This window comes from Xenopus laevis, chromosome 7L (assembly GCF_017654675.1).
Source record: "Xenopus laevis strain J_2021 chromosome 7L, Xenopus_laevis_v10.1, whole genome shotgun sequence".
Lineage (NCBI taxonomy): Eukaryota > Metazoa > Chordata > Amphibia > Anura > Pipidae > Xenopus > Xenopus laevis.
The window spans coordinates 106,272,092-106,299,856 of record NC_054383.1 but is presented as its reverse complement, the minus strand read 5'-3'; the positions used below and the strand labels follow the sequence as shown (position 1 = coordinate 106,299,856).

General features: G+C 38.9%; 1 protein-coding gene across 1 annotated transcript in view; it reads right to left on the bottom strand.

Moving 5' to 3' along the window:
• Positions 1-27,765, bottom strand: part of megf6.L (multiple EGF-like-domains 6 L homeolog) — a 283,490-nt gene that overhangs the window by 214,363 nt on the left and 41,362 nt on the right. The window contains exons 3-4 of the mRNA XM_018226155.2: positions 24,635-24,744; positions 1,092-1,196 (exon numbers count right to left, since the gene is read on the bottom strand). Coding sequence (XP_018081644.1) covers positions 1,092-1,196; positions 24,635-24,744 — 215 coding nt within the window. The remainder of the gene's footprint in view (positions 1-1,091; positions 1,197-24,634; positions 24,745-27,765) is intronic.

Below are 27,765 nucleotides of genomic sequence, written 5' to 3'. Positions count from 1 at the left end.
CTGGTAAATGGCCCTACCCAGGGGCGCTTCGCCAATGAGGCGACTTGAGACTGTCGCCTCAGGCGGCATCGTCCCACTAGGTACCATGGGCGGCAATAATGCCGCTCCTGGTACTTTAAGAGCCGATTTTCCGGTTTTCAAATTGGAAATTCAGCTCTTCTAGCGCAGAGAGCGCAGTTAGGCTCTCTGCGCTAGTGCACTGGCCCTCTCTGCTGTCCTGGTGGACCCCCTCAGGCACAAAAAGGTAAGCGCACGGGGGAGGGGGCGTTAGCAACTGCTACTGCCTCAGGCGGCGGAGGGGCCCTGTGCAGCGAAATTCATCTTCTTCTCTTCGGTAATTTTCGGGTCTTCTTCCAGCACTTCGGCAATTTACGTCACTTTCGGCACATGCACAGTTGTTGCAAACCGGAAGATTGCTCCAACTGCGCATTTGCCTACACGCCACTCTCTTCCTGAAGATTATCGAAGAAGATGGCGCCCGTGAACTCCGCTGCACAGAATCTGCACTGAGGGGTAAGTAAAGAGGTAGGGGCATACTGTATACAGGGTATAACACCTAGGCTTGGGGGGAGCAGGGAGGAGGTCTATGTAGGGTAGGGGGGTAGGGGTTTATATAATTAAGGGTTTGGTTCTCCAAATTTCAGAAAGATCTGGAAAACCCCAGGTCCTGAGCATTCTGGATAACAGGTCCAATACCCGTATAAACAAGTGGCACAAAGAGATATGAAGAATGGAGCAGTAGTTTGGCAACAAGTATTCTTACATTCAGGCTGTAAAGAAATGATGGGTCTTATTGACAACTAATGGAAACAGGACCAAATCCTTGGGCATCCACTCCATACAGTTCAAGGGGAAACCAGACAGAGATTTATATATATTCGATATTTACACTACAAAATATTTACACTACAAAAAAAAGTTCACTCCTTGGGGCGGTGCAATGTTTCTCCTATCTTTTCATCAATATATCAACAAGACAGCAGCAAGAGAATGCAAAATAGTTGTGACTCTGTTCTCTTTATTTACTGATAAAGATAAATTACCGGATAAACATCTGTACTGTTTTTAAAAAAATAGCAATGGTCACTTACCATACTGACAGCGTGGCCCCTGAAATCCTGCTGGACAAAAACACTGCTGAGAGGATCCATCAGCGCAGTTCCCTCCATTAAAACAAACGCCAGTGGTGCAGGCCACTGCAAGAGAACATACAGTGTCTGAGTGCCAAGACATTTCACTGAAAAGCTGTTTGTTTCATTCAGATGGTTCTGAATGGTCTTTTATTGTTATTTTACAAAAGAAAGATCATTTTCAACACAGCATTTATTATATGTACATTTTTGTTTCAATATAAGTCACTGAAACAGAAAACCAAATCTCTACCCCTGTGAAAACAAATACAGGTATGGGATCTGTGATCCAGAAACCCCATATCCAGAAAGCTCTAATTTACAAGAAGACCATCTCCCATGGAATTCATTTTATCCAAATAATTACATTTTGTAAAAATTATTTATTTTGTCTCTGTAATACTAAAACAGTACCTTGTACTTGATCCCAACTAAGATATAATTAATTCTTATTTGAGGCAAAACAATTGTCTTTATTTTATGTTTTTACTATAGGCTTAAGGCGTGAAAGATCCATTATCCATCAAACCACAGGTCCTGAGCATTTTTGATTACAGGTCCCATACCTGTACAAAGAGTATAGTGACATTGCCAAGGGTAAATCCATATCCCCAGCAAAAGAAAAAATCTAACTATTAACAATGCACCAAAACTAAAAAAAATTACGACCTACTGTACATCATATGAAAAATGAATTTGGGGGGAAACTCTCCCTTTACATTTCTTTGTTCAAAAAAAATCATTAAAAGTCACTGATTTTTTTTAACAACAGTAGAAATTCTCACATATCTATTGAAAAGTATTGCTTATGAGAGAAAATATTTTATCTTAGTGGGTTTTTTTAATCAGCTCAAAAAGGGTTTTAAAATGAATGGTTATCCCCTATAAATTTGCTATATAGACAAATTCACTAGACTCAATAGACTGCATGGTATCTGAAAGTGACTTCTGCCTATAGAAGGTCTTGCCAAGGATTTCATAACTTAATATAAATATAAATGCATGATTTATATGAAGTCAGAAATAAGAAGAAAAAGGGCCCATATTACTCTAAAACAAGATTTTAGCAGAATACTATCTCTTCCTTGCCTGCTGAAATATTTTAACTAACAACACACAATGGGATCCATTAGCCGGAAACCCATTAACCAGTTCTTTGCAAATAGATAATATATTTTTTGCGAACCATCAGCATCCTACACCGACGGTATATAAAACCTGTGCGTTTTGATTTTTCCGTCACTGCACAACAATATGCTAAAATGTTAATGAAAAAGCAGTTATTTGGCACCAAAAAAAATTACGGTACCTTCAAGCTAGCCTTAAAATTGCACAATGCTTAATTCGCGTTCACAATGTAATTACCTGTCTAATGAACATCGTAACATTGCAAAATATTTCGTATTATTTTTGTGAATTTTTATTCTTTATTACATAGTGCCCTTGCATTTTAACTGCAAACACGATGTATGCAGCCAAGTGCCTAATCCCCTGCCAAAGCAGCAGAATGTGTGGAATTACGATAATATCATTGATCAATTTATTCTATATCTACCAATATCATCAAATTATGCCCAAAACATGTGTTTTCCAGTCCCCAATGCAATATTTGCAAAGTTTTCAGGTGGAATTCATTGCTGCATGCTCTTTTTAAAGGGCATCTTGCATTGTACATTAATTTAAAATGTTCAAGGATTTAAAGTTACTTGGAAATGTTCTTCTCCTGCCAAGACTCCAATTCCCAAGAACACCGGAATCACTAAAATTTTAACTTTTAGGGGGTTATTTACTAGAACTGAACTCATTAATCAATAATTCTTCTCAAAAACGTTGGTGGGAAACATCAAAATTGAAAGAAACAACTTCAGGAACATCTGCCATCGACTTCTACATGACCTCGACAGGTTTGATATTGAGTATTTTCGGATTTGAATTTTTAGCAGCTTTGGGGTATAATAAATCTCTAAAAATGTTAGGTTCTCACCCATTCTGCCAATTTCATGTACTATGGACATTGGTTGGTCCTAAGATGAGGGAATTTTGAAATTTTTCACAGCTTCTCTGCACAAATGATTGGAACAAGCCAGTGGACTGATTGGTGGGAGAGAAAGGGAGATCAATCTATATATGGCCTCCATAACATACACAAGGACAGATGGATGAAATGACTGAATGCAAAGTATCATTGTAGAAGGCGTCTTACAAATGTGTTTCTCAGTAACAAGACACTAAAAATGGCACAAGTGAATGTCTCCCATAGACTCCATTTTATCCAAATAATCAAAATTTTCTTTTTCTCTATAATAAGTTCCAACATCACCTGACGTGTTTCGGGAGCAACTAAGAAACAAGCCTGTGATTAAGGGAGTTGCTTTCGAAACGCGTCAGGTGATGTTGGTTTGTGACCTGTTGTAATAAACCACCTTTCTTTTTAACCAAAGTGCCGCCTATGTATCCCCTTGAGCAGAGCTTATTTAACATTAACATGATTTTCTAGTAGACTTAAAGTATGAAGATCTAAATTACGGATTATTTGGAAAACCCCAGGTCCTGAGCATTCTGTATAACAGGTCCCTTACCTGTATATGCTTTAGAGAATGTAAAATGAAATAATGAATAGTGTTAAAACATACAAGTACATATAAATAACCGTGGGTCCACACTGAACGGTGCTCAGCGAAATTTGGACTCATTTTATCGAGCCAAAAAGGATGTTTAGAGAAGAAAATAATCTTAAATTGAAGCAACATGCACTAATATGGGAGATTAAACACATAAAAAAGGACAAGGATTTGCAAAAGACAGCAAAATAACTAGCCGCTGGCCTTAGGCTCCCCAGATAGAACTTACATCTGGCACACAGAGGAGACTCTGGAAAGCTCTGTGATTTATGGGAAGAGAATTTAGCTACCAAGGTGTTATCTCGCTCATGTGGAATGGAATGTTCTTTTTTTATACAGTTATCTAAATTAATAAGGAAACCATAAAAAGCATGAGGTGTAGGTTAGGTGATATACAGGGTCAGATTTCAATCCAAAGCGCCCATAGGCTGGATTGTATCAGATGCTATTATGGTAGACGCATCACAGTTCAGCCATGCAAATCACTCTGTTGTGTCACTAGAATTCTGGGCAAAAAAAGCTGCATTGTGGGAGAAAAAACATGGGGGCTGTGCTTGAAATTGCACTTTCCTCTAGGAATGCATTGAATACATTATTTGGTTCGGGATTCTGCCTTTTTCAGTAGGATTCGAATTCGGGCGAATCCTTGTGCCTGGCCGAACTGAATCCGAATTTGCATATGTGAATTAGGGGAAGGAAGGGAAATCACGTGACTTTTCTTCACAAAACAGAGAAGTAGAAAAAATACTTCCCACTTTTTCCCTTTCCCATCCCTAAGTCGCAATGCAAATTAGGATTGGATTCAGTTCGTTATTCGGCCATATCTTTCATGAAGGATTCGGGAATTCAGCCGAATCCCAACTAGTGGATTCATTGCATCCCTACTTTCCTCACTGTTTTGAGGTAAGTGAATGCACCCTAGTATATTATTTTCTTACCACAAAAAATACTCCTGTTTCATGAATCTGTAAAAAAATGAAGGGACAAAAGTGAGCAATTATAAAATGGTGTTAATATGTAGGATTAGTCTTATTACCTAAATGGCCCGTCACACGTGTTTAACAGATCTTTGCTTTTCACTAAAAACTTCAACCAGATTTTCTTTTTATTACATCCCTAATGGGCTTCATTTCAAATGACTGCCCTAATCTTGCCAATGATCAAAATCCGCAGAACACATCAAATCAATTTTCTTTCCTTCTTTTTTGTCTCTGCAAAAGAATATTCCAGAAAGAATTTGAGGAGTGACACCGCGGGTGGCAATGTTTCTGTACAGAGCACTATCTGCTTTATTGCATTGGTCATGCTGATTTCCTTGCCTGAAAATATTCCACCAAACTCAAGGGCACCGTGGGCTCAGGTAGCAAATAATGTGATAAAAAATAATTTGGTGCTCAAAAATTAAAATGCTGGTACATGTAAAGCTGCTTAACACTGGATTCTGCTGAGATTAGCCAGGGTATATACAATATTGCATTTTTTTTTATTTCTGTTTATTAACGTGCATTTGATTAACGGTTGTTTAATGCTTCATTTCAGCCTCCCTATTCATTGTCAGGGGAATCACATATCTGTGGTTTATGGGATTAGATTAAATTTTTGGGTGACATTATTTCTGCTACTCGTATTGTAACATGATTAGACTGGAGCGGTTACCAAGGTGACAAGATTAACCTTTAGTGATATTAAAATGAACGTAAAAAAAATTGCTTGTGGAAAACAAAGGGGTTTATAGGGTATACTGTATTTGGCAACAAGACCCTAGGAAAAAGATGTTCCTTACAAGAAGGGAAAGACACTCACACTGAAGCAATATTTATTATCACTCAGAAAGTTTCAAAAAACCTAATATAACTAAAAATTAATTATATATTGTACAATCTCTCATGAAACAGCACTAGATCCTTCATTTAACATGTGGGTCTACCTGTATCATCATCCTGCATGGTATAGGGAGAACAGAAAGGAGACATGATAGTGGAATTGAGTTGCAGTTGTTTAAATAGTATGAATATATAATCTTCTATTAGAGCAGTGGTCCCCAACCAGTGGCTCCAGATCAACAAATTGCTCGCCAACCCCTTGGATGCTGCTCACAGCGGCCTCAAAGCAGGCGCTTTTTTTTTAAAATTCCAGTCTTGGAGGCACGTTTTAATTGCATAAAAACCAGGTGTTGTCAGGAGTGACATCATAATGAGAGGAGGCTACACCATAGAGGAGTTTTCCGAAGGCTTCAAAGGAACCTACAACTGCAGCCTCAAGGACCACCGACGGGTTATTTCTTCTGGGAACCAGCCACCAGTGGGCATATACTAGTTGAGCAGCAAGATAATAGAATCTGAGATTAGGAAAAGCCAGGCCACCACCTGAGTATGGCGCCTAAAGTACTTTAAAATACAACTGTGGATGCTGCTCTGAAAACCAGGTGTTCTGCCAAACAGAGTCTCCTGTAGGCTGACAGTCCACATAGGGGCTATCAAATGGCCAATCACAGCACTCACTTTGCACCACCCAGGAACATTTTTCATGCTTGTGTTGTTCGCCAACTATTTGTACATCTGAATGTTGCTCATGAGTAAAAAAGGTTGGTGACCCTCACATTAGATGGTCATTCTATTGACAATGCCACTGAAAGAGGTTACTGGCTTGTAGCCAGTATTACCTCCACTGTAAATTGTAGTGATATGGTCATGAACCCCAGGGTCAATTGGAGAAGCTGTTATGTGGAAATGATGCACTTCAGTCAAAGTAAGCATACCTTATGCTTCAGAGGTGCTCATTTATAAAGGGTCTGTAGATCACCGTGGGCATGCATACTGCAAACATTTCTCCTGGGAATTCTAAATGTTTCCCCAACAGCTCCAGCATTAGTGGTCAATGGCACATCATCAAAGCAGGGCGATTTTAAACAGAGTACTTAGGAGACAACTGAAGGAGGTGTTCAGTGGGCTGGAGGACTGATTGATTGAGGCTCTCAAGTGGAGGCTGTAAAGTCTACAGTGCATGGACTCTAGTGTCTGAGCAATCAGTGTTCAGCACTCCATATAATCACATTGTGTCTTTTTTTAGCCATCTCCTTCCTCCTATGAAAAACTGTTTCATCCTTAACTCTGTTCATTCCCTCAACATATTTAACCGTTTCAAACATAAAACATCCCTTCATTCTCTATTTCTCTTCTCCCAAATTAGCAAGTACCTAGTACTGTGGTAAGAGTTCCATAGTTTAAAAAGGTTCGCAGCGATACACTGTACGTATAGAACAGTTTCTGGATATATACGGCCAGGCCAGAAATAACAAAAATACGAAGGGGATTCAATGTTTACGCCCCGGTGATGTCACTTAAATGAAAAGTAAGGGCCACCTTTTTTAGCAGTGCTAAATATGAGTGACTCCAAAAACAGAAAGGAATTTATACCATGTGTTCTACTCTTGCCAGCTATATAGCTTTATGAAGGAATTGTAAGTGATAGGGCATTATTTATATACCACTTTTCTCTTATTTAGGTCTGGGTGGCTGAGCACATTCACTATCAAATTTTGCCAGGGATTTCTAGCAACAGCACCATCCCTGCTCAGCAACCACACAAGTTCTGGTGTTTCCATTATCCCATCCTTTAATTTCACTATGGGGCCTGCTCCCCCCAACGCCCTCCACCGGCGCAGCCACAACCACCCCATGTATTTCTTCTTCTCGAGGCCAGGCAGGAGATCAGGAGGCAGTGCTCAAGCTTTCACTCAGTTGGGGAACAGATCTGGGTCAGGGGGGCTCACAAGGGCTAGAGGTGTCAGAGGGCATGCTCATGTGCCACCTAGAGCCCAAGCCTCATAAATACTGAACAAAGGTAGTGGTTTATTCCTGAGACATGAGCAGGTCTTTGTATTCTATTTTGGAGTTCAAATACCTTGAGCTATGGGCAACAAGTGCAGGGCAAGGTGCAATATTCAAAAAAGAAGGTGCTCTGTATTTTTTGTCCCTCCATTGGAAAGGAGGTCCAGTGTCCAACAGCATAAAGGTACTGTGATTTTGTGTTATTACTAATCCTTTAAAATGCAACAAGGACTATCAGACTTGGGCACACCTGTCCTGTTCCAATAAACTCCCACCTGTCACTCCCAAGGAAATAATGTGATTAGTGTGCATGCTCTGGTGGCACAGATTTACCAACATTGTCCTTTTCAGCACAATATGAGTAAAATGTAACATACAAAGCTGTTAAATATGATGGCCTCAGTATAAGAAGCAAGCCACCAGTCTGCAAGTTTAACCTGTGCAATGGATGATGCACGTATGAAGCTTTCTGCTTGATGAGAGAATGATTGATTTTCCATGCAGAGCACATTAACTACAGGCTCCTGTTCATATATAAACCTTAGAAATATGAGTGTAACCGGCCCTGTGTGAGTGTAAATGAACAGGCCAGCTTCTGTATATTGATTTTTCTTCTGATTTAACAGGGGCATGGGTTATAGTTGGAATTGCACTTTATAGATGAAAAATAAGGCAGTCAGCAAAATGCATGTGAAATGTCTAGATCTCCGGCTTTTAGTCTCTCAGAATCATATTTTCTGCACCTTCTCAGCATTCACTGGTGACTCTAATAACATCTGACGTATAACAAATAAATAATGATGGCTGACAATATCTGACCCACATATAGCATCACAGTGGGTTTTATGTGTGAAAATACTTTGGGATTAAAGGGGGGGTGTGCTTTACAATTTATATGGAGATATCAATTCAATCAGCCAACAGGTGGAAGAATTGGATATTGTGTGAATTCATGATCTGGCTACTCTCATTTCTGCATCTGCATCTCTCCCCATGAGCCTGTTCGTTAACAGTACAGATATAGGACCTCTTATACTAAATACTAGGGACCTGTTGTATACTGGATAATTACTTTCCATAATTTGGATCCCCATGCCTTAAGTCTCCTAAAAAATCATTTTAACATTAAGCACAATAGGAACAATGTACTATTTTATTATTATTACAGACAAAAAGGAAATCATTTATACAAATTTGAATTATTTGATTAAAATGTAGTCTATACTACAAACAGCCATCCCCTAATTAAGAGCTTTCTGGATAACAGATTTACAGATAATCCCATGCCTGTACATTTCCCCAAGGGAGCAAGTGCTCCAGTGCTCATGGGTGCAAGTTAGGGGGTGGAAGGGGGTATACTTACAGTAGATGCCCCATCTTGGATAGAGCACTGCTTAACACAGGCAGAGTAACATAGTAAATTAGTTTGAAAAAAGACACACTTCCATCAAGTTCAACCTTTTATGTCTATATATAACCAGCCAAACTGGTTGATCCAGGGGAAGGCAAAAAAAAAAAACTGAAACCTCTCCAATTTGCCTCAGAGGGGGAAAAATTCCTTCCAGTCCCTGGATCGAGTTCTATTCAAGGTGCTGGCCATAGGTCTCTGAGCTTTGAAATGAGCATGCAGCAATTCTTGAAGAACGCAATGCAGTGTGCAAAGTGCAAAGATTCCCTTTTTTTCTGCACTTTTTATATTGCCTTGTGCAACATAAATGACCTCTATAGACATTTAGAATGTCACATTATGAGGTTGGCAATGTGGGGCCATTTGCAGTGTGCAAGTGCCAAAGAAAGGCTGTAAATGTGCCATATTTTGCACTTTGTACACTTTCTGGTGCATTTCGAGAATGGACACAGGCCTCTGTGCACCAAAAAGGAGCATGTGCCTCCCCACCTGCACCTACTTGCCTACTATTTTATGCAGAAATCAGACCTTACTGAGTACATGCCCAAAGACTGGCAGTAAGGACAGGAGTAGCTGTGCCTCCTGATGCTTAGTCAGAGTGCATCATTACTCTAGGGTGCAAGTAAGTGTGCACAAAAAGATATGCACTTGTGTCCCTTAGTGAACTAGCACTTGCGCCCCAGGGTATGGTAAATGACCTTTAGTGTCTCATTTCATAAAATAAATTATTTTTCCAGATTTCATGTATTTGTCCCCCACTCCCCCCATTGATACTGTTTTCTGCTTAAAGGAGAACTAAACCCTAAAAATTAATATGGTTAAAAATGCCATATTTGATATACTAAACTTATTACACCAGCTTCTCAATAGCAGCAATGATCCAGGACTTCAAACTTGTCACAGGGGGTCACAATCTTGGAAAGTGTCTGTGACACTCACATGCTCAGTGGGCTCTGAGCAGCTGTTGAGAAGCTAAGATTAGGGGTCGTCACTAATTATCAAGCAGAAAATGAGGTTTGTCTGTAATATAAACTGATGCTACAAGGCTGATTATTAAATTCTGATGCTAATTGCACTGGTTTCAGAGCTGGCGGGTAGTAATTATCTGTATTAATTGCTAATCCATTTTATATTGTGACCTTTATATTCTATGTGTACTGTATATTGTGAGTGGGTCCATAAGCTCAGTAAGTGACAGCAGCACAGAGCATGTGCAGTGAATCAGCAGAAAAGAAGATGGGGAGCTACTGGGGCATCATCAGAGACACAGATCTTACCTGCTAAACGACTGTGGTTGCCTTGGGTTTGTATAGAAGCCCAAAACAATGTAAAACATTTCTAACTACTTCTTTAGTTAAGATTTAGTTCTCCTTTAATAAAAGTATTAATATTGCAACCCTGCACTATTTCAAACAATAAATAGAAATGGTGTCAATTCACCATTCAGCCAATATAATCCAAATCTGCTTGCTTTTTTGCAAGTGTTCTTCTTTCCTTTGATAATTCGTTACCCAAGTGTTTAATTCCCTCTTGTGCAGGTGCTAAGCATTTCCAGCTGTTTGAGTTCCTTGAAAAACTGCTAGCTGCCCATGATGCATCGAAATAAGAGTCTCTATAATGCTGGCCTGTTAAAGCAGCATAGCTGCCTCTCTGCAACTCTCAACTGAACAGAATTGTTTTTATATGTCATTTGGATCAGCAGGCTGCGCTAGTGCTATGGCATCTCTGCATTGCAGGAGCAAATAGCAGGCACAAACTATAACAGTATAACAAGGAAACTGTCACCGCCCGAGGAGCTGGAACACTGTCAATGCTCTTGTGCGACCAGCTGGAATGTTAATGGGCGGAAAAAGCAGCAGAAAGGGGGTAGCCAGGCCTGATAGTGTAAATCCTATCCTGGCTTGGGATCAGCCATATCTTGCTGGCATTCTGCACTAAGTATGAATTACTGGTTAATCTGGATTGTGTTGTAGCTGCTGCTGAAGGGGAGATAAAATCATAGTTGTGTTCTTGTGATTGGCAAATCAGGAAAGAATCACTGTAGCTGTACATGATTAAAATACATTAAGAATCCTGAGGATATAGATTAACTCTGCCGTAATAAAGAGACTCCTAGCAGGTTGCAGAATAGATGATCCCCAGTTGCAGGGGTCCTAAACCCCCCCCCCCAAAAATGTATTTTGTATAAATAAAGAAAAGCAACTTTTTAATATACATTAAATATTTCAATAGTTTTAAAGTTACGTATAAATATATTTATAATCCATTCTCTGCTTCGGAGTCTTAAAGGGGTCGGTCACTTTTGAGTTAACGTTTAGTATGATGTAGAAAGTTATTTGCAATTGGTTTTCATTTTTTTAATATCTGTTGTTTTTGAGTTATTTAGCTTTTTATTCAGCAGTTCTCCAGTTTGCAAATTCAGCAATCTGGTTGCTAGGGTCCAAATGACACTAGCAACATGCACTGATTTGAATAAGAGACTGACCTGAATAGAAAGATGAATAATAAAAAGTAGCAATGACAATAAATTTGTAGCTTTACAGAACATTTGTTTTAGATGGGGTCAGTGACCCCCCTCCAACTGAAAACTGGACAGAATCAGAAGAAGGTAAATAATTAAAAAAAACTATAAACAAATAAATAATGAAGACCAGAATTGTCCATTCTTTTACTTAAAGGACAAGTGAAGTCCAAATACAATATGGAAGGGCATACCTCAATCCTCTCTGATAGTCCTTCTAATTCACTTAGCACTAAAGCCATTTACCAGATGTAAAACTTCACTTTCCGGAAAACTGCTGGGTAGAGGAAAAAATACCCCTAATGTATTGCTTTGCGTACAAGACCAAGACCATGAACATGCGCAGTTAATGGGATTTGTAGTAGGTGCATGCACAAAATAACCATCTTGTGACCGTATTCTCTCTATTGTGCGTAGGATCGTTTTGGTGCAGGTATTTGGTATCACTGGGGTGTAACGGAGGGGGGAAGACGATAAGTTTGAATGCGAACTGCAGGAGCCAGGAGGGAAATCAGCACAAACAAAGTTAGCGATCAGGTAGATGCAAGGGTGGACTATAAAACCAGGCTAAATGTTGTGGAAGCCTTTCCTTGTCCTTTAAAGTTGAACCACCCCTTTAAACCGATATATAAGGTAAGTTATCCTCTAGGTTTCAAGATGTCAGAATAAATCCAATCTTAATATAAATTAGTATTTATGTTCCAAAAACAAAAGTAACACATACTGTAGATGATAGTTACACACATCTTTTTATCCTGTGCTCCTCTTTATTTTTTCCCATTAAGCAGTGCCATTTGCATTCTGCCATTTACATTGCAGCCTCAGAGCAAAAGGCATCATGGGAGATATCAATGAATATATCCTAGGGCAATGGCTGTCAATTACGGATCACTAACCTTGAATGTGAGCTTATTGTTAGCGAACACTGGAATCACACACTGTATCCATCATAAGGCAGCGATGCGTCTTTCCAAAGCAGTCGGGGACTCTCAGATGGTATTGTAAATGTATGGGTGTTTGAGCACAGATAGGAAAACTGCGAAACCATCAACTAGAAATTGAGGACCTGTTTCCTAAGCTTTGTTTTCGTTTATACATGCAATCAATGGACCAAAGGAACAAAAATGAATTATTTATGGTCATACATAATAAAAATACACAGAGGGGCGTGAATCTGTTTAGTCGCAACAATGTAATAAGAATCCAATTTACATTGTAGGCCCTTTTCTCTTATAACCCCATCACAAGTCAAATTCCAAGACTTTAAACCAATGGGATGCATTAACACACAAATTCAGGATTTGAGACAGGGAAGATCCTTAGCCTATTGCTAACATACAACTAGGCAAACTCAATTTGAACTGCTGTGCCTCTGCAAGAGAGAGCATGATAAAGAGATAGATAGAGGAATTAACCATTAATGTAATCTACATACCTAAACACTGATCAAAGGCCCATCTTGTGGTCAGAAAATACATTTTCCTCTCTAGCTAACTGCATTTAAATGTGGGAGCTCCCCTATTGCTTCCCACAACAAAGACACTTTTCCCAGACTGTAATTATTTCACCATCATCTCTTTCTAGGAGTGTAGTTGCATTGGTGCCTATGGGTCCTCAGGATTGTAGGTAAAGGTATAGACAATAGATGATCTGTACATACACTTATACTGATTTTTAATGCCTTTCATCTAAGAAGGGGAAAACTACTCTTTTTATAAGATGTGTATTTCTTTTTCTATGCTTTTGTTGGCTAATCATTTACATCTACTTGTAAAATTACTAAATGACAAATTATCTTTTACTGTCGGTATCCCTTAAAGGCGATTTTGCTGTTGCTGGTGTCGGTGCTGTATTTTTGACCAAATCTGCTTCTGTACAGTAAGTCTCCAATTCTCCTCTATATCCGGGAAATCATTGCACACCGTGGGTATAAAATATAATGCTGCAGTCTTTTTTTTCCCCCAAGGCTTCAGATGTACAAGTACTGCAGATAAGCATCTGTTTTACTTTCCCACAGCAACGAAATCCCTTCCTACTTCAATATAGTCATTCTGTGCTTTTCTGATTTTCCCTGCAGGAATGTATGACATCTAGATTAGTCTTGTGAGCAATATAAGGCAATGCATAAAGCATCTGCGCCAGCTTAATCCACCAAGGATAAAATACATAATGTTATCTTACCAAGCCAAACTCTAGAGCCCCCAGCGCACACACATGGCCATCAGTTTCACATTTCTTTGTCACAGTTTATTAAGCATAGCTGACAGGTAGCTACATACAATAACCCTGGCTTCTACTAATACTTTCCAAGAGTAGGGAATATTCTACTTATAATAATACATACAAACATATGATATGCAAGATTGATAGTCTAACTAAAAAAATATGTTCCTGTTTTTTTTCTGTCTAATAAAAGGTGATAGACTTTTATAGATATTTATATTTTGGATTAAGGCGATTTGCTGGCAATTTGATGCCACAATTTTACTGTGAAATAGTCTGAATTTCTAACTCTTTATAGACTCTCTTGCTCCGCAGCAGGCAGTATAAAGTCTTGTCTAAATCTGGAGGAGATCTAGATTTGCAGTGAGAAGGTCAAAGGAAAGACAGATGTGCCTGAGTGGAAATGCTACATAAGGACTCCTCTCTTGGGATGGATATGTGTGGAATCAATAAGACTTAGGGAGCAGGGATGTTTTCTTAGCCCTAAAGCTGTACATTCATGCGTGACAGTCAGAAAGGAGCAATTTCAGTTAAACAGGAGTTGCTTTTAGGAAAAAAAAAGTTAAATTGTTACTATAACTGTGCAAAATTCATTAATGTGATTAAACTATGGATAAAGTATTGTAAATATATAGAGATAGTGAATTTTATTTTCACATGGTCATAGGTAATTGTGTTTCAAAGGTCACCCGCTCTTTGAAAAAAAACAAGTTGCTTAATAGCAGAAATGTTTATTATACAGGTATGGGACCTGTTATCACAAATGCTCGGTACCTGGGGTTTTCCAGATAAGTGATCTTTCAGTAATTTGAATCTTCATAACTTAAATCATTTAAACATTAAATAGACTGGTTTTGCTTCCAATAAGGATTAATTATATCTTAGTTTGGATCAAGTACAAGGTACTGTTTTATTATTACAGAGAAAAAGGAAATAATTTTTTAAAATATATTTATTATTTGGATAAAATGGTGTCTATGGCAGAAAGCCGTCCATAATTCGGAGCTTTTTGGATAACGTGTTTCCAGGTAACGGATCCCGTACCTGTATTAAACTTTGTGTGCTATTTGAGTTTATTGCTCCTGTTCCCTACTGCTGCAGGTGGATGGTTGCTATGCCTACTTACTGTACATAAAGTAAAATTCAATAAGAATGCCCATATTGTACTGTATATTTTACTCTGCTGCAGGCTGCCTTTGTCTCTCTACTCACAGACAGACATTAAAAAGAGGTAAGATTCAGCGTCTTATATTTCTAAAGCCAGGGCCATATTTACCATAATTAGGGCAGCAGCCCTCAGGTGCCTATATGGTAAATTTGTGTGATGGTGATGGCTGCAGTGAGATCTTTGTGTGCATGTGTGATTGAGAGAAGGGATTGGACTGTGATACAGTGCCTGGGATAGCAATGAATCAAAATACAAAAAGTATCAATATGTATTAATGAATTATAAATGCAAGGTTATGCACTTTGGCAAAAGTAATGAAAATACAAGTTATACACTAAATGGCAGTGTGTTGGGCATTTCCTTAAATGAGAAGGATCTAGGGGTCTTTGTAGATAACAAGTTGTCTAATTATGGGCAGTGTCATTCTGTGGCCACTAAAGCAAATAAAGTTCTGTCTTGCATAAAAAAGGTTATTTACTCAATAGTTGAAAACATAATTATGCCTCTTTATAGGTCCCTGGTGAGGCCTCATCTGGAGTATGCTGTGCAGTTTTGGACTCCAGTCCTTAAGAGGGATATAAATGAGCTGGAGAGAGTGCAGAGACTAAGTGCAACTAAACTGGTTAGAGGGATGGAAGACTTAAATTATGAGGGGAGACTGTCGTCAAGGTTGGGGTTGTTTTCTCTGGAAAAAAGACGCTTGCGAGGAGACATGATTACACTTTACAAGTACATTAGAGGACATTATAGACAAATAGCAGGGGCTCTTTTACTCATAAAGTGGATCACCGTACCAGAGGCCACCCCTTCAGACTAGAGGAAAAGAACTTTCATTTGAAGCAACGTAGGGGGTTCTTCACAGTCAGGACAGTGAGGTTGTGGAATGCACTGCCGGGTGATGTTGTGATTTACAATCGCAAGTGCACTGAGCAAAGGGAAACTTTAAAAGCAACAGCCATTTTTCACATTATGCAGCTTTTTCCCCAGTATTCCAGTGTTGTTGCAGTCAACAAGGGAAGATGTGCCTGATGCAATTGTGGCCAAAGCGGTTGGTATAATTTTCTTCATTCAGCATGTGAGTGACAAGTGAGCCCAATTCTGTGTTGTGGCAATTAAAACAAGTTGCTATGGGAACCCTGGAGCTACCTCCTAGTTCAGATGTAAGGAATTAAGGAATTGGGGGGGGGGGGACATTTTACGATTAAACTGCTGCTTGGAAGATTCACCTATGTGATTCAACTATTCATGTAGCTGAACTACGATTGTGACCAAATTTGGCCAAACAACAGAGCAAAAAGTGAACAGCAAGCAATATAAAGAAAATTCACAAAGCTAAAGCCAAACAAGATACTATATCTAAATGTTAAACTTGCTTATGTCAGCCAGCACTAAATGCCACCCTAATGTATACTATACAGCTTTATCTTTACAACATTTCTTTTAAACAACAGCAAATTATATTTTCAAAAAGGCAGTGGCACAAGGCATGTAGCTATCATTCCATTAAGCATGTTGTAACATTTCTAACATTCTTTGAAGTCTACAGAGAGACTGGTGTATGGGCAATAAATGTTTTCCCTGGTTGCCTTTAAAGGGGAACACAAAACATCCTCTGCTCTCACAGTCATACAGAGAACTTAACTGTATCTACCGTATCATACCCCAAAACAGACACTTGCTCAGGGTCCCTATCTTCCTTGCTCAGACCCCAAAAGAGGTCTTTGATGTTATTAGGAAATTGTACAGCAAATGATATCATTAAATATTAGCAATCACATTTGTAAGACCACTGAGCTACAGCATGCAGGCTCCTACATTTCTACTTCCTTGGTCCCTTAGAGAAATGGCACAAGGGGATACTTTGGGTGCTTGAAGTCCTGCATTTGTAAACTTTAAAGAACATCCAACTTGAGCTCAGGTAATCGATGTGTGGATGGATTTTCAGTTTTAATCACTTGACAAACGTTTCTACGTCTCCCCATCAGGTCATTAAAGGACAAAGAAAGGCTTAATAATTGGGGGGCTTCTCATTGCTCTTCGCTGAAAAATTTATCCGGGTATAATTCTAGTGAGCGATGTGCCATCATCCCACATCGCCTGCCCCACAGATCCCTTGTGGCTGCCCTGGGCTGTCCACATTCTACAGTAGAATTAGAAGTAAAAGTGATACTGACACTAAAAAAAACTACTCTTCAAAATATTATTATACATTAAAGTTACTTGAAGGTCATGTTGATCAATCGTCGCTGCTTCTGTAAGTAATTGTTACTTGAAGTTTCCGACCCTGACTGTTTTGTGAACCTAAAGCTGGCCACAGATGCAAAGATCCGATCAAACGAATCAACGTACGATCAGACTTTCCCATCTCCCGACCTGCCACTAACCATTCAGATCAAAGTCTTACCATTCAGATCAAATAAAGTAGTTAAAGAACAGATCAGCCGATGTTCTGCCCCTGACAGCAATCATACGATAGTTATGTCTGACAAAGCTGGTGACAGTCTCCCACTGAAAATCGTATGATCGGCAATACACGCAGAGATATTATCGGCAGCCGACAGAAATTTTCTAACCTGTCGGATCGACCAAACAACCGATCTCCGCCGGACGAAAAATTACGGGACTCTCCACACACGGATCGGACCTTTGCGTCTATGGCCAGCTTAACTGTCCCTTCTCAATAAGTCAGTTAGAATTTCTAAAACGAACAGACTACTGCAGAACAAATCTGGCAGCCCCCTCACAGAGGAGCATGGGGATTGGCTAAGTAATGCAAAAGTATCAGGCAAAAAAGACAATGTTTTGATAGTTGTAAAAAAAAGTTTTAATTTCTGGAGTCAGTATCTCTTTAAACACCAATGGTAAAACTTTTGCTCTACTGTCCATGTGCAAAGCCCATAGCAGCAGGAAGAAAACTGGGGACAAGAAACAAGATGGCAGAGCTGCACTTACTAGAATAGCACCCTGTTGCTGGTGCATTTTAAAGCAAACTGGAGAGCTGGCCTGTGCCATTATATTAACTATGGGACTTACAAAGTATCCCCCCAGTGATAAGGCCATTGCTTGTCCTCTAAAGTCTATGAAGTGTTCTGATTGGCTACAAGCAGGTTTTGGCCCAGCCCACAGACAATTATTTTGGTCCTGCCTAGAAAATCTAGGGCTGTATCTAAAGCCTTCTGATTTATTTTTACTTCTAAACCCCAAAGAACTGTGCTTACAGGGGAGTCCATCAGGGGTGTCCATCCTGAGGCCTTCCAACTATTGTGGAACAAAGACAAGCCTCTCCGTTATTAAAATCACCACAGGTAAGACCTACTATATAAAGGATTATAAATGGACACATTTCGCCTGCTGTATAAAAGGGTGAATAACAATCATTTTTCAATTCAACAGGATTTATTTGACTGTCTCACACCACACTGCTATATTTAGCTGACATTTATCCAGTGTCTTCCTTCTATTATGAAAGATATAATTAAATGTGACTGATAAATATGTTGCTTCTTCAAAAAAGGGTTCAACTGAAAAACGACTGTTGCTTCTTCTTCTTTTTTTTGTTAACAAAACTGGGTCATGCCACTAGAATTAAATCTAAATAGGGCGCAAACTGTTTGGCTTATTAGTTTATGTCATGAAAACTAAGGATTACAAACCACTCATTTTAAGAGGAAAAAAAGATAAGATTAAAAGAGAGTCTTCATTAATAAACTCTTCATGTACTGAACGAGTCTGTGCCATGGTGCTGATACACAAGCCTGAGCATATATCAGCTTTGTATCAAACCAGTTATATGTCTCTTAAACCTCAGTGTTGTATTTTTCAGTTGATCCAAATCGGTCAATAACTGCATAGGCACACATACTAAATGGAGCCCTGTGACACAAGCAGGAGGCAGAGGCCTTCACAGAAGATGAATAGGACAAGGCCATTGAAAATAAAGATGCACCCTTGCTAAAACTGACATGATCAGTAATGCATTGCATCAGTACCAATATGGTAAGTTGCAATATGCAAACCGCAAAATTATTAGCTAAGCCTCTACATCTACCTGTATAGTGTTAGTACTAGCAGGTGGTCCTTGAAAACTCCTAACTGCCAACTTTATATTTCGCTATGGCACTTCACTGCTGCTTAGCTGTTGCCTCTGCAACTAAAAGGGCACTATTAGACTTACCCTACCAAAGCTGTGGTCTAAATCAATCAATTTTCTTTATAGATCTGATAAAACCCGATAGGATAGTTTGATTTATGTGTTCAAAAATCCTACAATAGATAACAAATAGATAAGATGATTCTGCGTTTCACCTTTGCTACATTTCCATAAAAAAGAACAAAGCATAGCTTATTAATAAAATTAAGTGATACTGTCCCTTTAATTTTACTGTAAGCCTGGCAAACATAGGACCCAGACGGCAGATAAAACTGTCTGTGTAATCGCTAGGATTGGTGAGCATCAGTGGGAACAGTAACTAAAGGTGGTCATACATACATTGATAAAAGCTGCAGACAGACCATGTCGGCAGCTTATTGGCCCGTGTGTGGGGCCTCTGGCGGGCTTCACCAATCGATATCTGTCTGAAAGTCAGGCAGATGTCAATCGGGCAGGGTTAAAAATCCCGTCGGATTGCAGACCGCATCTTTCATTGATACGGTCCCGCGATCCAATCGCCCGTATTGCCTGCATTATGATCCGATCATTGGGCCTACCTTAAGGTGGGCACATCGGGGAGAGATCCACTCGTTTGGCGATCTCTATGTGTATGGCCACTATTAGAGTCACGTATTTGTTGTTATCGCCGTTGTCTCCTGTATTTAGGTTCCCCAGCACCCAGTTGATCTGAAAAAGATGCTTGGATGAGTGGGTGAAACTTTTTCAAGACTCGAAAATTCCAAGTCTTTTATGCTAATGCCTAGTGCCCCCTTACCCACCCCCATTTGTGCCCTAGGCAAGTGCCTCTTCTGTATATCTGGATTCTGTAAAAAAAAGCTTTATAAACATATAGTCAAATACGATATTACGTACCCCGATTTTATGGGGGTTTTTTTTACATTCCTTCATGTTCTAATGTTTTCCCAGATTTTGAGTCAGTTTTATGCATTTTCCATCATAATTTTGGCCCATATTCTGTAAAAAAAAACCTTGTGTATCCCAGTGAATGCTAGTTTTCTTAGTCTCTTTTAGAGTTTGATTTGTTTGTTTTTCCCAGTTCATTGAAAAAGTAAAATTAATGTTTGACTGTACATACAGACCACTGTTTACTACGTTATTTTAGGTGATGTTCCTGCCTTCCATTAGCCTGTACCATTTAAACAGAATGACTACAAACACCAGAGAGATGAATATACCATAATAAATCATAAAATATGTATTATCTCCTTCTTCTGCAATATTTAGGCTGAAATATTTTCAAAGGCTCCATGCTCAAGACATAAGTGAATTCCATTTTATAACCTTGTCAATGTTCTCATAAGGTGTAACAAAAACTCACCCAGGTGGTCCAGTGGGCCGGCGGGGACGCCTGGCACATGTTGTTGCTTCTTCGGTGGTTCGCAATGCGCTGCCTTAGGGCGCGTGCGGCACACACTTATGTATTTTCTCTGCTCATTGTCACTGGCGTGATTACGTCAGCGCGAAATTCAAATGGTATTTAAAGGGACTTCAGTACTGTGATCATTGCCCGTTATTTGGTTCATCCTAGTGAGTTCCTGGGTTCTATTTCTGTATTTCTGTTATCTGATTCCTGTTTGACCCCTGCCAGATTGACTATTCTGACTTCTGTGATCCTGACCCCTGCCTGGTCTGACTCCGCTTGAATTCTGCCTGAACTGACCCGGCCTGCCTGACTACGTTTTCGTCTAAATCCTTGTACGGTTACCTTCTGCCCAAAGACTTTGCTTAATGATCGTGCCCCTCTGCTTGTCTAGAACCTTCATTTGGCTCCTCTCTTAATAAGACCTGGCGGCATCCTATTATCCGAGAGCTCCTCCCGAGGTGAAAGGTGGCTGTTAAAGACGGAAGCAAGAACTGAGACCAGGGAGCTTAGTATTGGTTCTAGATTCTGGGTGCCGATTCGTGACATAGGGTCTCTAAAGCATTTTCCCCCAAATATCCGTCCTTCTCCCTCCAGATGTGGTCGCTGAACCCAACTGACTTCTGAACCTGCCAGCTATCTTGTAAACTGAAAGAACAACTCCATATTTCTCAGGTTATCTGCCTCAGCCTTATATTGCTGTGTTGTCTTTCTGCCAAGATTTGTATCAAAAGAACAACAGTGTGTTACTGCAACATGTGTTTAATTAAGAGATGCTACTGCGTGGGGGATCACAAGAATTTCCTCTCTGGAATTCCAGCTTTATTACTTAACTATTTAACAAGGGCCACATTGTGTTTGCTCTCAGCTTTTAGCATTTGGGTGCAACCGACATCGGAGCCAAATATACCTACACCTTCTGCAGCCTGTCTGGGAACTTACGGATAATATAACTGCCAAGCCCCCACCCCAAAAATATGAAAATAATAACCACGTTTTTTTGTCTATTCTTCATCAAACAATACGAGAGGTTCTTTAATTTAATGCTACACAGGTTTTCTAAGAATGTATTTCTGTATGTGTATATACAAGAAATGTGGATAATGTAAATAGGAAATGTTTCCAAATGACCTGGTGGGATAGAACTTTCATAAAATCAACATAAATTACTTACAAAGTACTAAGCCTGAGGTGAGTCCATTACTGAGAAAATGACCATTTCTTTGATGATCGGGCAGAATAAATGAAATATCTAGTGGATGTTTCCAGACGTTTCTGGTTCAAAGTCCACTTTAGGCTTGAACATTTACTAAGGGTCAAAGTGAATTTTCGAATTCAAAAACTTTGAATTTCAAAGTAATTTTTGGGTACTTCGACCACTGAATCGGCCAAAATTCGTTTTAAAATGAAAATACTTCACAAATTCGACCATTCGAAAATCGAAGTACTGTCTCTTTAAAAAACTTCGAATTTCACACTTCGCCACCTTAAACCTGCCGAATTGCTGTTTAGCCTATGGGGGACCTCCTATATACTTTTTAAGTGTTTGGCTAAGTTTTGAGTTTGGCTAAGTTTTTTTTTTGTAAAATCATTCGAATCGTTCCATTCGAACGATTTAATCGATCGATCGAACAATTTTTACTTTGATTGATAAGATCAGATAAGATCCAATCAATCATTATAGGAAGCAAAACCAGCCTATTGGGGTTATTTAATATTTACATGATTTTCCAGTAGACTTATGGTATGAAGATCCATATTACGGAAAGATTCGTTATCCAGAAAATCTGGATAACAGGTACCATACCTGTACATTATATTAGTATCCCTTTAAATATTACACTTGGTCTTCCCCGTAGACGCAAACAAACACTATCATCTATCATACCTTTTTAAGGAATTTCTCTGTATATGATATGACATGGCTCACTACTAATAATGACTACCAACACTTTGTACACTTATTTCTCCTTGAAACACAAAGAATTACGAAGCAATTGTTTATGCAGCACTAACGTTGGCATGATGAGTGAAAGTGAGAAGCCTGACTTTGTTCCAGCCAACCTTTGCTTCTGGCTACTTGTTGAAATGTTTAATTAATTAGTATCAATTTCCCCTGCATTCAGAACCTGTCCTTTGCTATTCAGTCTCTTTACAATATATAATCATTTTCTTTCGCTATCCTTTAAATTGGTTCTTTTTTTCTATTGTGACGGCAAAGTGCTTTATAATTCATTATTTTATAATAACTCAATCTGTATGCCAGAAATGGGATTATATGTTTGCTTCCTAATAACATTTTGTTTGACTAGCACAAAAGACAAAAATGGGAAAGAAAGAAAGGAAACGTGTTCTGGTTTAGCGGAACCTTAGAAAGGAAATCCAGTGTGTATTATTTGAGTCCACAGAACTGTCAGAGACTCAAGTTAGGGCCAATAAATGGCAGCACTCATGCCTGTAATATATTCATGAGAAACAGTTGTTTTTCTAAACGAACGCTGATAAAACTCACAATGAGAATTGCTTCTAAGATGAGAGTATTCTTAGAAAATGTAGATCTAAAAAGAGAGCAATTAGCTTTATTTCTGGGAGTCCATCGTGAAAATACATGAGATTTATCTAAATGAAGTTAGAAATGTCTACCTTTTTTATCAAGTGTGTTTTTATCATATTTTCCAACCTTGGGGTATATTTATCAAAGAGTGAAGTTAGAGATCGTCACATTCCTCTAGAGTGAATTCCACCAGTAATTCCGAAGCATTACATGTACAGATGTGCACAATAAAAACAACTTAATTTGCAATTTACTGGAGTGAGGGTCCTTTTTAACATATATATATATATATATATATATATATATATATATATATATATATATATATATATATATATATATATATTAAAGGGGTGATTCACCTTTAAGTAAACTTTTAGCAAGTTATAGAATGGCTAATTCTAAGAACTCTTCAACTGGTCTTCGTTTTTTCCCTTTTTTATAATTTTTGAATTATTTTCCTCTTTCTTCTGACACTCAACTCAATTTTCAAATTGGGGGGTGTCACTGACCCCATCGATAAAAAAGCCAAATTTGTTTTTGCTACTCTCTATTATCCATCTTCTATTCAGGGCCTTTCCTATTCCATTGTCTCTTATTCAAATCAATGCATGGTTGATGCGATAATTTGGACCCTGGCAACCAGACTGAACAAACTGTAAATTGGAGAACTGCCGAATAAAAAGTAGGGATGCACCGAATCCAGGATTCGGTTTGGGATTCGGCCAGGATTCAGCCTTTTTCAGCAGGATTCGGCCGAACCCTTCTCCCCGGCTGAACCGAATCCGAATCCTAATTTGCATATGAAAATTAGGGCTGGGGAGGGAAATCGCGTGACTTTTGTCACAAAACAAGGAAGTAAAAATGGTTTCCCCTTCCCACCACTATGCAAATTAGGATTTGGATTCGGTTCGGTATTCCTCCGAATCTTTCGCAATGGATTCGGGGGTTCGGCCGAATCCAAAATAGTGGATTCGGTGCATCCCTAATAAAAAGGCAAATCACTAAAAATCCGCAAATAACAATAAAAAGAAAACCAATTGCAAATTGGCTCACTCTCTACTTCATACTAAAAGTTAATTTCAAAGGTGAACAACCCCTTTAATAATATAACCCAGCATTTCTAGACATATTCTTTTTAAGGCTTTACTCATTCTTTAATGAATTTATGTAGCAGAGCACAATACAGAATGATTGTGGTTTCATTTAAAATAATAAACTATAACATCATGTTTGATTAACAAGCAGCAAATTCTGAAAAGTAATATATACATGCAGAATACATACAGCTCTTTGACCTCAGGAAAAACCTAATATGTTCACTTCTTGGGAACTGCCACTAACTATATTTATAGCAAATATGAACTTATTATCTTTAGACTGATCTTTTTCCTTTGTATTTTGTGCATCTGGTGCCGTGGGATACATCAGATCGGGGACTCATGGTCATTGCTATATTTCAGCATTGGATTTTGAGTATTCTGAGATTTCTAGTGCAACAAAAGAAGCTTTCCTAATGCAAAAAAAAATACCCTAACAGTGACCAAAACAGCACCACTATAAAGAGGAAGGCATTTTATTGCCTTTTATGTGCTTTGCACAATTTTATGAGTGAATTGTCATTTAACATGAAACGAGCAGCACTTACTGTAATGACAGCCTGTTTCGCCATTGCGTTGGTTCCATCCTGGGCAGCACTTGTTCACGCTCTTATAATCCATACTGTAAACTGTTCTATATGTGATGTAGTATGCCGTTCTGCAAGGGAAACAAATAGATATATATAGGAACAAGTAAAGGAATCAGAAGGCATTAGACATAATTATGCATTCTCTACATCTCATTACTCAGTTTGTGTTTCTGAGAGCCCTGTCCTTGTAAGCCTACATTAAGCAGATGATAAAGAAAGCGATCAGCTCACAGACACCATAACAATAAAAATGGAAAATGATTGCAAAAAATGGGAATATTATGCAAGAACATAAAATGCAGCAACAACAAGTGTCACTTGCTATGTTTTCTAAATCCTGCCAAAATAGAGAACTTAAATCTAACAATAAATGTGCTTTATACCTGGAGCATCGTTGGTGATGTGCACTGACTGTGGAGTAACTAACGGAATGGTTCCATTATACGATTGTGTAGTACTGACTTACCAAGACCCTTTACACTATTTCTAATTTTATGAATCTAACCTGAGGTTAGACTGAATATTGTGGGGATGAGAGTCTACAATTAAAATGAGACCAGTCTAGTAAGCACACATGAAGCTCACAGTAGAGTCTTTTGCAGGTCAAACTTGGAGCCACGAAATGCAACCTGAACCTGGACCCTTCTGCTTGGACCCACTATCCAACCCGCGACTGCCTTATCCACAACCAGCTGACCAATGTTAAACAGGAAGTGCCGTTGCTGCAAACGACAATTGACAAATTGGGCAGAAAAGTATGTAAGAAGTAAAATTTGGTATAGGCAAGACCTGCAACTTGCAAACCAGCCAACCCACATCTATACCTACACCTGAAAGTCCTACCCGCTGCCCAGTGGCGTAACTATAGAGGAAGCAGACCCTGCGGTTACGTCACTGTCGCCTGCAGTTTATCTGCTTTTTTTCTGGGTAACCCACAGGTACCTGACCCGCTGTAGGACTTTAGCTCACAGTGCACCAAAGGAACCACTTCTAGCACATCCCCAAGATAAATCTCCACACCTGAAAGGACACAGCCTCAAATAACTATAATATATCGATCTAGAAATAGCTATCTCAAACATTAGCAGTCAACAGCATCTGCATAAAAATCTTGGCCAACAATTCTATGTTTCTAAAGAAACAGCCTTTATTTTAAATATAGGGCCTTAACAAGATGGAAAAAAAGTACTGTATCCTACTACTCTTTCTCACGTTTCAGCAGCATTCAAACCCTTTGACTCTAATACCCCCCTTTCCAATGCTATCTGGCTTATTCTACACTTCCTCTTTATTTCCTAAAATGAGAAAAGACATTTGCGGAACAAATTGTGGACGGCCCAAATACAGCAATATACCAGGCTGCCTTTTGCACGAAAAAAATTACAAAATTACAAAAACTAAAAATCTGTGTAGCTGTACATCTGAAAAATGGCCACTTTAAAAAATAAATCTTGTTAATAATATATTACTTGTCCCTTGCATAACTGAATTTATAGTATTATGTCTTCCTGGTAAAAAAAATAACAAAAAGGTGGTGTAAAGGTGATACATTTATTGGCTAAGATGATTATAGCAAGCTTTTAACACATTTTAGTTCCTTTTTCAAGCTTAATATAGTGAAGCTGTGGTATTCTCTGATATATATATATGTATATAATGTATGGGACCTGTTATCCAGAATGCTCGGGACCTGGGGTTTTTCCGGATAATGGATCTTTCCGTATTTTGGGTCTTCGTGCCTTAAGTCTACTAGAAATTCATTTAAACATTAAATAAAGCCAATAGGCTGGTTTTGCTTACAATAAGGATTAATTATATCTTAGTTGGGATCAAGTACAAGGTACTGTTTTATTATTACACAGAAAAAGGAAAGCATTTTTAAAAATTTGGATTATTTGGATAAAATGGAGTCTATTCCATAATTCGGAGCTTTCTGGATATCGGGTTTCCGGATAAGGGATCCTATACCTGTATATATATATATATATATAAAAAATGTCGACGGAGCACTGAAAGTGAGGGGGGAACCTAACTACAAATTTTCTGAAGTGGCATCTCACCACATATTCTGCACAACCAGCATTTCAATGGCATCATCAACGGCTACTGCTAGATGACATCACTATGCGTGCACAGTCAAATTTGGCATCCATCCCTCCCAAGAAATCTTGTGTTATCCCTTGTAATTATCATTCTGAAGAAGAAAGAGACCTGGTGAGAAACCATACATTAAGTCTAACCTTTGCTTTTAGAGTATCATTTAGTGCTGTCATCAGCCGTCAACAGTGAACTGTCTGAAGGACAAAATTCATTCACAAACAGACCTCCTGTTGCCATGTCACTAGTACCCAAACACACCACCGCCTGCCCTTTGTTTCATTGACTCTTATATCTAGGGCATAACACTCACTTGAAAAATCAAGTCGTACAAGTTCAGGCTGATTAAGTCCTCTCTTACTGTGACACATCGAGTGCAGTAATCATTTCTGGAGCTGTCTGTAAGTGGGTTAAATATTCAACGGATTACTGTGCACATACAATGCAAATACAATGCAAACACGTCCCTCTGGGCTAGTCATGGAGCTCAGCATGCTCGGGAACAAATTTAGAATTCTGTTAATAGATTTTGGATGAATACCCATACTCATTTGTGAGCATTAACGGGTCAGTGTAATGAGATTCCACCAGAAGGTTAATAGAACGATAGGAAGCTTAACACAAGCAAATCCATGATTCAACACAATAAGTGGCCTGGGCAATTTGGCTGTGATGGAAGACAGCTGACGAGTCCTGCTGCCAATAGTGCGTCAAATGCTACGGTCTCTAAACAGCATTTAAAATGTAGGGAAAAGGACACTCGGGAAAACAGAAATAGTCAAATTCATCTCTGTCGTGCTAAGTTAATTTAGGAATGATCTTTTGAGCTGCACTATTTACTAAGCGGAAGAACCATGTTCTGTTTTTAGACCCTATAGTCACCTTCTCAAATAGTCTGAATTTTATTCACTTCCAACACTCTTACTTTAAAGAGCCACCAGTGTTTGAAAATTGAGTTGCACAAGTGTATTCTGACTAACTTCAACAACCTG